General features: G+C 42.1%; 1 protein-coding gene across 1 annotated transcript in view; it reads right to left on the minus strand.

Annotated features, from left to right (window-relative positions):
• The window catches only part of cacul1 (CDK2 associated cullin domain 1), a 107,288-nt gene that overhangs the window by 67,437 nt on the left and 26,421 nt on the right, over window positions 1-13,430 (minus strand). Inside the window, exon 2 of the mRNA XM_072479500.1 lies at window positions 10,801-10,927. Coding sequence (XP_072335601.1) covers window positions 10,801-10,927 — 127 coding nt within the window. The remainder of the gene's footprint in view (window positions 1-10,800; window positions 10,928-13,430) is intronic.

Consider the following 13,430-nt stretch of genomic DNA (forward strand, 5'->3'; position numbering starts at 1 on the left):
GTGCTACTTGTTCTCTTGTTCTAGTTCATTCTTGGGATATGGCAGTCACTGACAAGGCTAGCATTTATTGTGCATCCTAATTGCTCACTAGAAGGTGGACGTTTTCAACCCCTGCAGTCTGTGTGGGAGGGTACTCAAACAATGCTGTTAGGCAGGGAGTTCCAGAATTCTGAACCAGTGAAGACGAACGCATGACAGTACATTTCAAAGTCAGGATGGTATGTGATTTGGGAGGTCACTTGCAGATGGTGGTGCTCCTACACACCTCCTGCTTTTGTCCTTTTGGCTGTCGTGGTCAGAGGTTTGGGAGGTGCTGACAAAACGGCTTGGAGAGTTGCTGCACTGCATCTGGTAGACGGTACACAATGCAGCCAGTGTGTACAGAGAGAGATATAAATGAAGAGGAGTAGGCCATCCCACCATTAGGTGAGGCCATGGTCATCTGTGACCAAACTCCATTGACCTGCCTTGGTTAACAAAGGTCTATGAATCTCAAAATTAAAATTAACAATTGATCAGGCATCAATTGCCATTTGTGGAAGAGAGTACTACATTTCTTCCACTGCTAATATAAAGAGCAGCAGTTCTGCACATTTAACATTATGTGCGCAAGGCCAGGAGGAAATTGGAGGAATACAAGAAGACTCCCAAGATCACTGCCAATCCAATCTAGGGAATCAATTTGGTGAGATCAGACCGTTAATCCTTTAGATCTTGGATTCATTTCCATTTATCGCCGAAATCTTGGTGCAGTGGAGTTATCCACAGTCAACATTCATACATCTCTTCATATGTCAGTCCTCAGTTAGCGCAGCTTCTAGATTGTGGTTTCTGATTGGGTTACCATGATTCAGTACAATTGTCTAATTTCTAGCTACTAATTTTTGACATTACACAATGTGTATGACCAATCCAAATAGATTATCTCCTACTCTGACTGGCGGACATTTCAAACCCACATCTCTCTGTGGAAAATTGCCAATTTAATCCAAAATGGAGGCCAAAATAGTGTGACATTTCAAAAGAAACTAGATAAAATTCTTGGGGCTAAAGGATCAAGGGATATTGGCGGGGGGGAGAAAGCAGGCAGGATCAGGGTAATGAACATCATGATCAGCCATGATCCTCCGGCTTCTATTTTCTATGTTTCTATGCAACGCCATGCTACAAATTTGGGGAAGTTCCGTTTTGTAAAGAACTGGTCTGAAACTCATTCCTGGAACTTTACATCACAACAGCAATAGCTTGATTTGAACACCACTCCAGGGATGAAAGGCCTGCGGTGTCCATCCCACTGCTTCGCCCATCTTCCCAAAAGGGAACAAAGTCCCCGAACTAGCGCGTGCAAGCGTGTGTTTTGCGGCACTTGCAGTGCCGTGAAACACATGGCTATTCAACGCACTCGCTGTGAATAAGTAGCCTGAACGGGGATTGCGAGGCGCGCATAGCCCATTTTTTTACAATGGAGAGCTCTGCTTGCTGGAACCCCACGTTGTATCGAGAGATGGCATCCAGATCTCTGAGGCCCCGTAAAGAATCCGACCTTCCCCCAGCCCAAACTCAATATGGGAGGGTCTCCCCACACCCCCCAACACCCACGCCGGGCAACCCCGGCCCGATCACACACACGTAAAAATGGCCAGCTTGCCAACTTGACAGTGCCAACCTGGCAATCCCCTGCCAGCTGGCAGTGCCACCTGGGCACCTTGGCAGTGCCAGGCTGGCACCTATGCTGGCACTGCCAGGGTGCCAGACTGGGACAAGCAGTGCCAGGGTACCACCCTGCCGAGAGGGCTTGCAGCTGGGGACCTCGGAAAAACCATGGAGACCCCCACGTATGCTGTTGCGCCTGGTCCCCATATGTGGTCACCAGTACCAAACGGAGCTTACCGAGGTCCCTTGGGGGGGGGGGGGGGGGGGGGGGGGGGGGGAAGAGAATCAAGTCCCAAAAGCTCCGGTACCTCGGGAATCTGCACATTAGAGTGTGGCTTACTGCCTCGCTCGAAAATACAGATTTGCTAAAAATTGTGGGCGGATTTACCTTGCAACGTCTCGAAAGATTGCGTTGAATCTAGTGAGGTGTTGCAAGCCAGGTCGATCCCGGGAGCGGGGTCTCCTGGCTTCCAACAGCCCTGTTGCCAGCCGGCAAGCTGCTTTTCTGGAACAGCGTGGCCAGAGGGTCACGCCCTATATTCCATGTGGGCAAAAGTGGAATAATATAGTTACAGAATAAACCAAACCTTAAATGCTTTGGAATTCCCACAACTGGAAAACTAGTTAAACAGAGGAAACATTACAAGGCAGAAATCTCTTTTAGGGGTTCAGAATTTAAGCAAGAGTGAAGCATGGATGATTTATACTAGTCTTCTTAATTCCCAAAAGTGGTTCAAATTTTTTCACTCTTATGTGCCCTGAATGAGGGTGGCTCCCTCTCACAAAATGATAGATATTATCTGCATACATAATGTCAGCATTAGACAATAGCAACTAAACTGAACAACTGTAGGACTGAAATATCATCATTGCAATGTTGAGCGAAAACTGCAGGTGCGGGTGGGAGAATTGCTGAGCTGGTTGAGGATTAAGCCAGTAGAGATACAGACACAAACAAAGAAACTAAGGCACCTATCATTTTGCAGGTTCTGTCAGTGATCGGGTCTCTGATTAGGTCAACCCCACAAGCAAAAAAAAAGTGCAATTTTATAGCTTATCACTACAGAGCAAAAGGAGACCATTTAGCCCAACAAGTCTGCACCAACCCTCCGAAAGAGCACCCCACCTGGGTCCACACCTCCACCGGTTGTCGTCAGTGTGCATTAAGAAACCAACATAAACGTCTCTGGATAATGTTGCCAAGGGGCACCATGTAGATGAGAAATAAGAAAGCACTAAGGACAGATCTTATGGGGCTCCAGAAGTACAAATATAGGGTGGGGAGAGAGGTCGCAGCAGGGGGTTCTGTGGCTACACCTGGATAGGCTAGAGTGGTATTAGGCATGAGCTGTCCCTTTCAGCTGCACAAAGGAGGATGTTGTGGTCAACTGTATCAAAGACTGTCAAGAGATCAAGGATGAGAAATAGGGCAGCACAGTTGGTTAGCCCTGCTGCCTCACGGCGCTGAGGTCCCAGGTTCGATCCCGGCTCTAGGTCACTGCCCGTGTGGAGTTTGCATATTCTCCCCGTGTTTGCGTGGGTTTCGCCCCCACAACTAAAAGATGTGCAGGGTAGGTGGATTGGTCACGCTAAATTGCCCCTGGAAAAAATGAATTGGGTACACTAACATTTTTTTGAAAGGATGAGAAAGGTTAGTGGCACCACTGCCTTAGTCACATAGGATGTCACCTTGATTAGGGCTGTGGCACGATCAACTAGGTTCATACTGAGCTGTGGCATGGATTTGAGAGATGACAACATTTCTAGGAATTTGGGAAATAAAGGGAAGTTGGAATAAAAGGATGGTAGTTTGCATGGATAGACAATTAAAAGTGTTTTTTTGAGGAGAGGCTTGATGATTGCAGATTTGAAAGGGAGTTCGGGAATGTCACAGGAGAAAGAACTGCTTAGAAATCAGCTGCTACAGAGGATTGGATGGTCAGCAGTTGAGTGGAAAAGGAGCAGAGAGAGCAAAACATGGATCTCATGAGCAAGATAACTCAGATAATGCAGGAGGACAGATGGAGTTGAGAGAAAGAGCAGAGAAATATGCAAATTAAGGGCTGGGTGGGTGCAGGGGGCAAGAGGATGGAGGGTATGCAGGAGAAGCAATTGAACAGACGATCTCAATCGTAATGACAAAACAGTCAATGACCTCCACACACTTGTCAATTGGTGCAATTCTTGGTATTTTGGCATAAGGCACTTGTGTAAATTCAAGATCTCGCACATCACACCCAGATAAGCTTCTGTTTTATATTGAGTTCTACCTTGCAACACACAATGTATTATTTGCAGCTCAAATGCTTACCCTTCAAGGACATTTAACTGCATACAAGGTGAAGTTAACGGTTATTGGAGGGAAATTTAGTCAAACAGACATTTATGAATCCCTAGATCCAGGTCAGAAGAAATAATGACCTCTCTTTCCGATTTTACAAAATTTTTTAACACTTTTTAGGGCAACATCTGAAATCCAGTAGACACCCACACAACTCACGACATAATCTTGAAAATATACAGCACAACTCTTACTCACGAAAGTAAATAACTAAGTAATTTCTGGTGTGCCACAAATAAATACATTTCCCTGTCTCTTATGTTCTTTACCTAAAAAAAGGTCAAATCAGCACTCTCTTGTTTATCAATATTTACCAAATAACTTTGCAGCAATGTCGATATATCATTATTAAAAGGTACAGATTACATTTTTTAAAGTTCATCCAAAACCTTTTATATCAGAAGTTCTCTCTAAACTCAAACAATGGCACAATCCCCACATCATTTTTGGGCTATCTACTTTTGAGTTCAGATATTAATCCAAATGAAAAATATGTAGGTTGACTAACAATTTCAAAAATTTCAACATGGAAGGTGGTTTAAGGAGTTTCAAAGTGCCGAGTTCCATTTCTTAACAGGTAGCATACTTTATTTGCAGGTTAAGGAACTGCTTGAATAGAGTAACTAACATTGTCTCGGTCTGTTTTGCTTCAAAAGGAAAGTTATGCAGGAAAACATTGACGAGTTTCGGCTAGTCTTGTGCTTTTTCTGTTTAAAACATCAAGAGCAGACTTTCATTGGTCTGAAAGATGGTTTTCCCGGGACATAAGGAGCAGTTTATCAGCAGTAATTATTTGTTGATACGGAGCAGTGGAGGACGGCATATGGGTTAGCAGGTCCTGGTGCAGTCTGCCATTAGCCTATCAAGCATAAAATATCTTGACGCAGTAGGCACATCCAAGTATGCTGAAAATTGTCACATACTAGTTGGTTAATTTTAGTGAGAGGACAAGAACTCAAGCTCTAGGTTTGTTGGAGCACCAATATACACGGTTAGACAAATTTTAACGATACAATTGTATAGCTGCGCCACAGGCAAGTTTAATAATTTTATTTAAAAAGTTATTGTTTTTAAATCATTACAATCATTATTCACAGTCCCACCACATCAGTTTTAAAAATAAATTTCCCACCCCTCTATCAGAGACCTTCCTGCCCGAATCATTGCCATACACTTGTTTTCTCTTCAGTCAGGGATGTGGCAATATTGTGTTCAACTGGTTCAGTGTACCAAAAAAAAAAAATCATCAGGGCAAGGAGTAGGGGGAAGAGCAGGTTGGGGCACCGCCTAACTAAACTTACTCCAGCGAATTGGGAGCAACAAAAATAAACCAAAGGGTGTGTCTGCCACATAGTGAATGGAGAAGGAGGAGGCAACTGGCCTGAAACAGGAAATAAAAGCATCATTGCTACTCAAAATAAATTGCATCAACTCAAGTGCTGTATACGCACGGTTTGTCATTATATACTCTCAATGCGAAAACTATTTTGATCTTATAAGTGCCCTGCCTTTTGATAACGGAGAGTAGAAGGGGGAGCAACAGCTTATATAAATACAACAAGGGCACAATCTGATCGACCAGACTTGCTGGCAATCAAAGTTGTCCACAAATTGTACACACTGGTTCATACGGAGAGCTGTATCCTGCTAGACTTGTTTTAGTCAAATCTGGTGTCTGAGAATCATGTCCAGACTACCAGACAGGCACAAGCCTCTGTTATTTCCATAATTCAATAATTTTCTCAAGTTGCATTTTTTCTGTTGTGTACTGCATGTCACAAACTTTATTTCCAACACTGAATTAAGAGGAAAACCAAAATGGTGGGTCAAAGCAGGTACAAAAAAAAATATCTGGAGCTATTTAAGTAAAGACAAGGCGATGGTACAGTGTAGCAATACAAGTAATGATAACAGAGTGTGACAGGAAGTGGCAGACATAGGAATCCGCCAGCATAAAGAGACGAGAAAAAGACAGAATTAAAAACTATTTTCTGAATGCACGCAGCATTCGTCACGAGATGGAGTAATTGATGGCACAAATATAAATAAATGGGTCTGATATGATAGTCATTACAGAGACATGTTTTCAAAGTGACCACAGGTGGGATCTGAACATTCACAGGTATTTGACACTTTGGAAGGACAGCAAGAAAGGAAAATGAAGTGGGGTGGCTCTGTTAATATAGGACGAGATCAGTCTAATTGTGAGAAATTATCTGGGTTCAAAGGATCAAAAGAAAGATCAGGTTGGGTGGCGATAAGAAAGAAACACTAAAAGGAAGAAATCACTGGTTTGGGGGGGGGGGGGGGGGGGGGGGGTTTAAATAGGCCCCTGCCAATAGCCTATAGGACAAAATATAAACCAAGAAATAACGGGGACTTGTAACAAATAATCAAGGGAGATTTTAATCCTCACATAGATTGGACAAATCCAATTGGCAATGGTAGCCTGGGGGATGTAGTGTATATTCGGGACAGTTTTTTCTAAAAATAGTAATACATTTTAGAAGCAACCTGGGAACAGGCTATTTTAGACCTAGCTTTGACAAAGAGTCCTCGGACTCGAAACGTTAGCTCTTTTCTCTCCCTACAGATGCTGCCAGATCTGCTGAGATTTTCCAGCATTTTCTCTTTCGTTATTTTAGACCTGGTACTGTGCAATGAGACAGGATTGATTAATGACTTCATAGTAAAGGATCCTCATGGTAAGAATGATCATAATATGATAGAATTCAGTTGGAGGGCGAGAAATGTGGGTCTGAAACTAAAGTTGACTTTGGGTAGGGTGCTCTTTCCAAGAGCCGGTGCAAACACAATGGGCCGAATGGCCTCCTTCTGCACTGTAAATTCAATGATAATCTATGATTAATCTAGGACAAAGGTTCAGCACAACATCGTGGGCCGAAGGGCCTGTTCTGTGCTGTATTTTTCTATGTTCTATGTTCTAAATAAAGGCAATTACAAAGCCATGAAGAAAGTTGGCTAAATTGGAATGGAAAAAGTATATTAAAAGGTAAGACAAAACAGTAGAGAAACAGTGATATTTCATAACTCTTATCAAAGATATATTTAATTGAGGATGAAAGACTCTACAAGTAGTACGCACCACCTGTGGTTACCCAAGCAAGTTAAGGGTGGTATCAAATTGAAAGAAAAGATGTACAATGCTGCAAAGACATCGGGTAGGTTAGGATAGTAGGAAAATTTCAGAAACTAAAGGGTGGCCAAAACAAAAGGGAGAAACTGAAGTACAAGAAAAAACTAGCAAGAAATATACAAACAAACAGTAAAAGCTTCTACAAATATAGAGAAAGGAAAAGACTGGCTATGGAGGTGGTCCCTTAGAAAGTTAGATAGGGATACAGCTGGGTTAAGTGTGTGTGGGCAAAAATTTGGCAGATGGAATATAGGGGAGAATTCTACTGGTGGCACACCATTCCTGACAATGGAACAGGAAGTGGGCTATTTTTGCCAGTTCCCACACAATTCTGATTAAAATCTAAAGTGCTGGCGGTGTGCATAGGAGACATATTTCAGTGGTGAAATCCACAATCAGCTGATAATGGAGCATGTATGGGCAGGCTATAAAAGAAACTCCTGGACAAATATGGAGGCTCTTCCTTATGACCACAACTTTCCTGGTGAACGACATTGCTATTAACATTGCAACGGTTATTGAGGGCACAAAGGTGGCACAGGTCTTTATTTGTTAAGACTCGCTTAGTCAGAGAGCTAAATGTACTGGCACACCTCATGGTTAGCACAAATTGATAATTATAGGGGAGTTAGTGACATTTCTTTCATGTGGATGAAACAATGATGTGTTTTTCCATTCATTCTTTGTTGAATGTTCAAATTAATTTCCAGTGGTATACCGTGAGTCAAGGCTGAACCTGCAGACTCAGCTGACCCTCCCTTCTATGCATTAAAAATGACATGATCCAAGATCATTCTCAACAGGCATAAATTAAATGCTTTAGGGTAACTTAAAACTCTCTTAAGGGCTCTGTCACACTAAATTGAACCCACATGTTGACAGTACTGATACCACCCTTTAGGCCCTTCATTTTCTTACCTTGATTGACTGTTCCCACTTTACGCTCATCAAATTAAGATCGCCGGGCTCTTCCCTCTTAAATTCCTTCATACCCCAGAATGCTCTCCTCCCTTGGATTGCCATCTTCTGCTCCCCTGGCCCAACATGCCAGTGCCATGTCGCTGACTTAATCTCTGCATCTCAAACCGCCATTGGGAAATGGAAATTTCTGGTCCCACCTAATTCAGTCACCCCACATGACATCCTATGGCAGTTTCCACTTGTAATACATCTGCATGCCATGAACATTCATTAGCATAAAACAATTTTTATTACATCTTACCTTCAGGATAAAGCCAGTGAGGGAGAGAATCACAAAATTACAGTGCAGAAGAGGCCCTTCGGCCCATTGAGTCTGCGTCAACATCTGAAAACACCCGACACAAGTGTCCCATTTTAAACCAACCTATTAACCTGCACTTCCATCTTCAGATATTTATGGCCAAACACCCAAAGGATCCTTTGTTCCTCAGAATTTCCTAGCATCATGCCTTTCTGCCTCGTGTCACACCGTTCATTGAATACTTCCTTGCCAAATACTCCTTCCAAAGTTTAATTAAAGTGGCATGAAACAGCCAGAGGCCCAAAATACCACTGCCTTAATCTCAGCATTGCAACCTGCCTTTGGGAAATCAAAATTTTGATTCACGCCTAATTCGGACACCCCGCACACCATGTTTCCTGCTCTAGCATGCTCCATAAAATCCCCCACACAATGTGGGAAAATGTGAGGTTGTCCACTTTGGCAGGTAGTATAGAAAAGCAGAATGTCGTTTAAATGAACAGACTGCAGAGGGATCGGAGTGTTATTGTACATGAAACAAAAAAGGTTAGCATACAGGTACAGCAAGTAATTAGGAAGCCAATTGAATTGTTGGCTTTTATTGCAAGGGAATCGTAGGGAAGTGTCCCACAATTGTACAGGGCATTGGGGAGACCTGGTCTAAAATTACTGTGTATAGATTTGGTATCCATACTTAAGGGTATATACTACGTTGGGAGAGGTTCCTAGATGGTCCAATAGGCGGATTCCTAAGATGAAAGAATTGTCTTATGAGGAAAGGTTGAGCAGGATTGGATCTGAATTCTCTTCCACAGTTTTGATCTACAAGGGAGTCAAAAGTTATGGAGGCAGGCAGGGTAAGGTGATAATCAGATCAGCCATTCATCTTGCTGAATGGCCAAGCAGGCTTGCTCACTCCTCCTACTTCTTAGGATCTTGATGAATATATCTTATGTTTAAAAAGAAACCGAGAATGTTGCTAACTAACCATGTCATTATTGATTATATTCCTCAACTATCCTAATTAGTGGTTTTCATCTGTTGGTTATTAGTTGATGGTTAAGCTTCCTACTGCTGTTTGGCTGTGTTTCATTGATATTTCACGAATACTAAACTTTTTTTCAAGTTCTTATGATCCCGGATGTTGAGCAGAGAGCGGAGGCAGTTTTAGAAACACAACAGAGAGAAACAATGAATAATTCCGCCATTATTGGGGTGCTATGCACTAAATTTTATAGAACATACAGTGCAGAAGGAGGCCATTCGGCCCATCGAGTCTTAACCGACCCACTTAAGCCCTCACGTCCACCCTAACTCAATAACCCCTCCTAAACCTTTTGGACACTGAGCGCAACTTAGCATGGCCAATCCACTTAACCTGCATGCCTTTGGACTGTGGGAGGCAACCGGAGAAAACCCACGCAGACACGGAGAATGTGCAGACTCCACACAGACAGTGACCTATCAGGGAATCGAACCTGGGACCCTGGCACTGTGAAGCCACAGTGTTAAACATTGTGCTACTCATTTTGTAAATCCCAGGATTCACATGGAACACTCTAGGCAAGGTGTTGCACTACAGAACATTGATTCAAAAAATTAGATTTCAGGCAGGAATAAAAATAATTTTATGGATATGGTGAAGAAATAATGAAAGTATCCTTCATTTACATAATACAGTAATAAATCACACAGAAGATTCCAAAGCAAAGCATCGACATCGAGTGAATTACTTTTGAAAAGCTAATTGTAATGCAAATATTCTTCCTACTTCTGTTTTACGTTCTTACAATTTGAATTTGTCTGGTTCAGTTGTCATCCCTGGTTATAATCGGTAGATTTTTGTTTCAATTTAAATTGAAGTTTGATTTAGGACTGTTTAATGATTATGAAATCTGAGCAGCTCAGGTGAGACTACTAGCAAGGTGAGATGAGCTCTCAAAAAAGGTTGATAAAAAGAGGATTGGGTATACGAGTTTGAACTTATACAGGAAATAACCTGAGTGAATACAGCACATATCAGCTCAACTCCATTGTATTGGATGGTTGGAACTTCAGATTGACCTGGGAACCAACCCAGAATCAAGAAGAACAACATAACTACCAAAGTATACAACCAGAGGAATACCAGAAGAATACAACAGAGGGGGTATGGGGAGGGCGAGTTATTAAATAAAATCTCATGAGTAATAAAAAGCAAAATGGCTTTCCTATGGCTGTCTGGAAACTAATCAGCAAGGTTTTTGAAAGCTTTAGTTCCTGGGGTTACCAGATACTAGTGGGTCTCTCAAACCCTTACAATTACCCTTTGTACTTCACACCAGTGCACCCATCAGAAGCAAGACTTTTACAAAGTAAACTCATTCAATGCAGACCATTTGTTTCAATTGTGGTATTATCGATGACCAAAATTCTCTGTTCTCTCACCTGTAGATTTGCTCGTAAGATATGGGGATGCAATCTCCAGGAGACTGTGTCAAAAGCTGATCGATGGCACTGTCCAGCTTCGGCCAATATGTATGCTGGTAGTCTTCTGTTGTTATAACATTCATCACTAAATAAAATATTAAAAATAAAAACACAATTTACCAAATTTAACACAGGCTAAAGAAATTCCTAGCTCTTGGGATTTCAGGAATTAATGGGTCTCACAAGCTTAACAAAAAGGACTGCAATCTGGATCCACGGTAGCCATAGAAGTTGCACATGAGTGGCGTGGCTCCAGTAATAGCAAAGATAATGAAGAAATGTTCTCATTATCATATAACATTCCAATTTTAATTCATTGTTATGGTTCTGGCCTGAAGCAAAACATCACCCTCCTCCAAACATTACACTTGCTGCATCACATTTTGAAGACATTTTCTGATAAGATTACATAGGTTTTATTAAAAGAGAATGTCAAGTCAGAAGATAACAGCTGTAGAGCTTGTGGTAAAAACTATTTGGGGAACTAGATAGGATGCAAATTGTCACCAAAGAATCCCTGCACAGCTAATTCCAGTCAGTCAGAGTGTTCCTCCATAAAAGATAAATAAATGTTCCATTCCTTTCTAATGCCCTCTCCCATTTCAGAAACAGTAGGCCACTTACCTGTGTTGATGGCCAAGAACTGATCTCTGGTACAGGACGTACCAGGGAATGGATGATATTTTGTTTGGTAGAAAAAAAGGGAAGCTGTGTGGAAGTAAACCTAAAGCACTAGGTATTTTTGTGCTAACTCTCAATGGTCTGATTTGTACAGCAAGGACAACCTTGTACCATCCATCTATTGCTCAATAGACAAACACAGACTCCGGTCAATGGTGCCAAATGGGAAAAGATTGTCAAGTAAACATCATTCTGAAACACCAGATTTATTTCCACATTGAATAGAATGAATCATAGAATGGTTACAGCACAGGCGGTGGCCATTGTTGAGTCTGTGCCAGCTCTCTGCAACAGCAACTGTGCTGGTACCACACCCCCACCCTCTCCCGTGGCCCTGCACTTTGTTCTCTTCAGGTGTTTATCAAATTGGCTTTGAAATCCATGACTCAATCTGCCTCGAGCATACTCCCAGGCAGTGCATTCCAGATCCCAACCGCTCGCTGTATAAAAATAGAAATGCTTCCTCATGTCATCATCAGTACTTTTGCCAAACACATTAAATCTGTGTCCTCAGGTTCATCTGCAAATGGGAATAGTCTCTCTTCATCTACTCTGCCTAGACCCCCCGAGGATTCTGAACACCTCTATCAAATCTAGTCTCAACCTTCTCTTTTCTGTAAGAAGTCTTACAACACCAGGTTAAAGTCCAACAGGTTTGTTTCAAACACTAGCTTTCGGAGTACTGCTCCTCCCTCAGCTGAGGAAGGAGCAGTGCTCCGAAAGCTAGTGTTTGAAACAAACCTGTTGGACTTTAACCTGGTGTTGTAAGACTTCTTACTGTGTTCACCCCAGTCCAACGCCGGCATCTCCACATCATGGCTTCTCTTTTCTGTAGTCAACTCCAGTTTCTGTAGTCCATCCACCTAACTGAAGTCCCTTATAAGGCCTGGGAGAGAAATCAGGGGCTCTAGTGCTTCTTCTTCACCCAGAATTGGGAACCATAGTCACAGTGGGGTCGGACTGCTTTACATCAGTGCACCATGCCTCTATTTATAAAGATCATCAAACATTTTCAGTCTGATACTCTACAACTCGCGGCTTTATCGGACATTTACACACAACCTGGTCGCCCTTATTCTGCAACCAGTTCTGCTTCTTTGAACCTGGCCCTGTGCAATATCCAAACATCCTTGAACCTCACAAGCAACACAAACAATCCCATGTAAAAATTAGAACATCTTGAACTAACAGTGACATATCCTGGTATGACTCCTGGCATCACTTCCAAGTTCAAAAATGGTAAACCCTTCCAGTAAATTGGCACCAACCAATTCATCTGCAACAATGTACTATTTCTATCCACACATCTGGGCCTTGTTAATAGAAAAATTACACTTTGCATTTTGTGATAAATATTTTCTCATTTAAATTAAACTTACCAAACTTACAAATGCCCAGCACAGAACACACAATAAGAAATCAAGTACTGCAGATGCTGGAAATCGGAAATATAAACAGAAAATGCTGAAAATACTCAGGTAAGGCAGCATCTGTGGAGGTAGAAACAGCATAAATGTTTCAGGTCCCCAATCTGCACGGGTTTTGATGAAGGGTCACTGATCTCGGTTTCTGCCAGCACAGATGTCACCAGATGTGTTGGGCATTTTCAACATTTCCCGTTTCGATTGTAGCAAAAATAACTCCGACTGCCAGCCTCCAATCAGACTCTTGTGAGCTTCTCATTCCCTTTCAGCAAGAAACCCAACAGCAGCTGCCTGAGATCTGGTTTCGTCCAGCATTTAACATGAATTTCAAATAAAAAAGTGAAGTATGAAGAAACCTCAAAACTTACTGAGCTAAAATAGTCAAAGCAATAAGTTGATCATTTAAAAAAAGTTATTAAAAATGATTGAAAAGTATCAAGCAAAGAGAACTAATAAATGCCCCTGTTGGTGTTAAGTAATGGG

This window comes from Scyliorhinus torazame, chromosome 16 (genome assembly GCF_047496885.1).
Source record: "Scyliorhinus torazame isolate Kashiwa2021f chromosome 16, sScyTor2.1, whole genome shotgun sequence".
Taxonomy (NCBI): domain Eukaryota; kingdom Metazoa; phylum Chordata; class Chondrichthyes; order Carcharhiniformes; family Scyliorhinidae; genus Scyliorhinus; species Scyliorhinus torazame.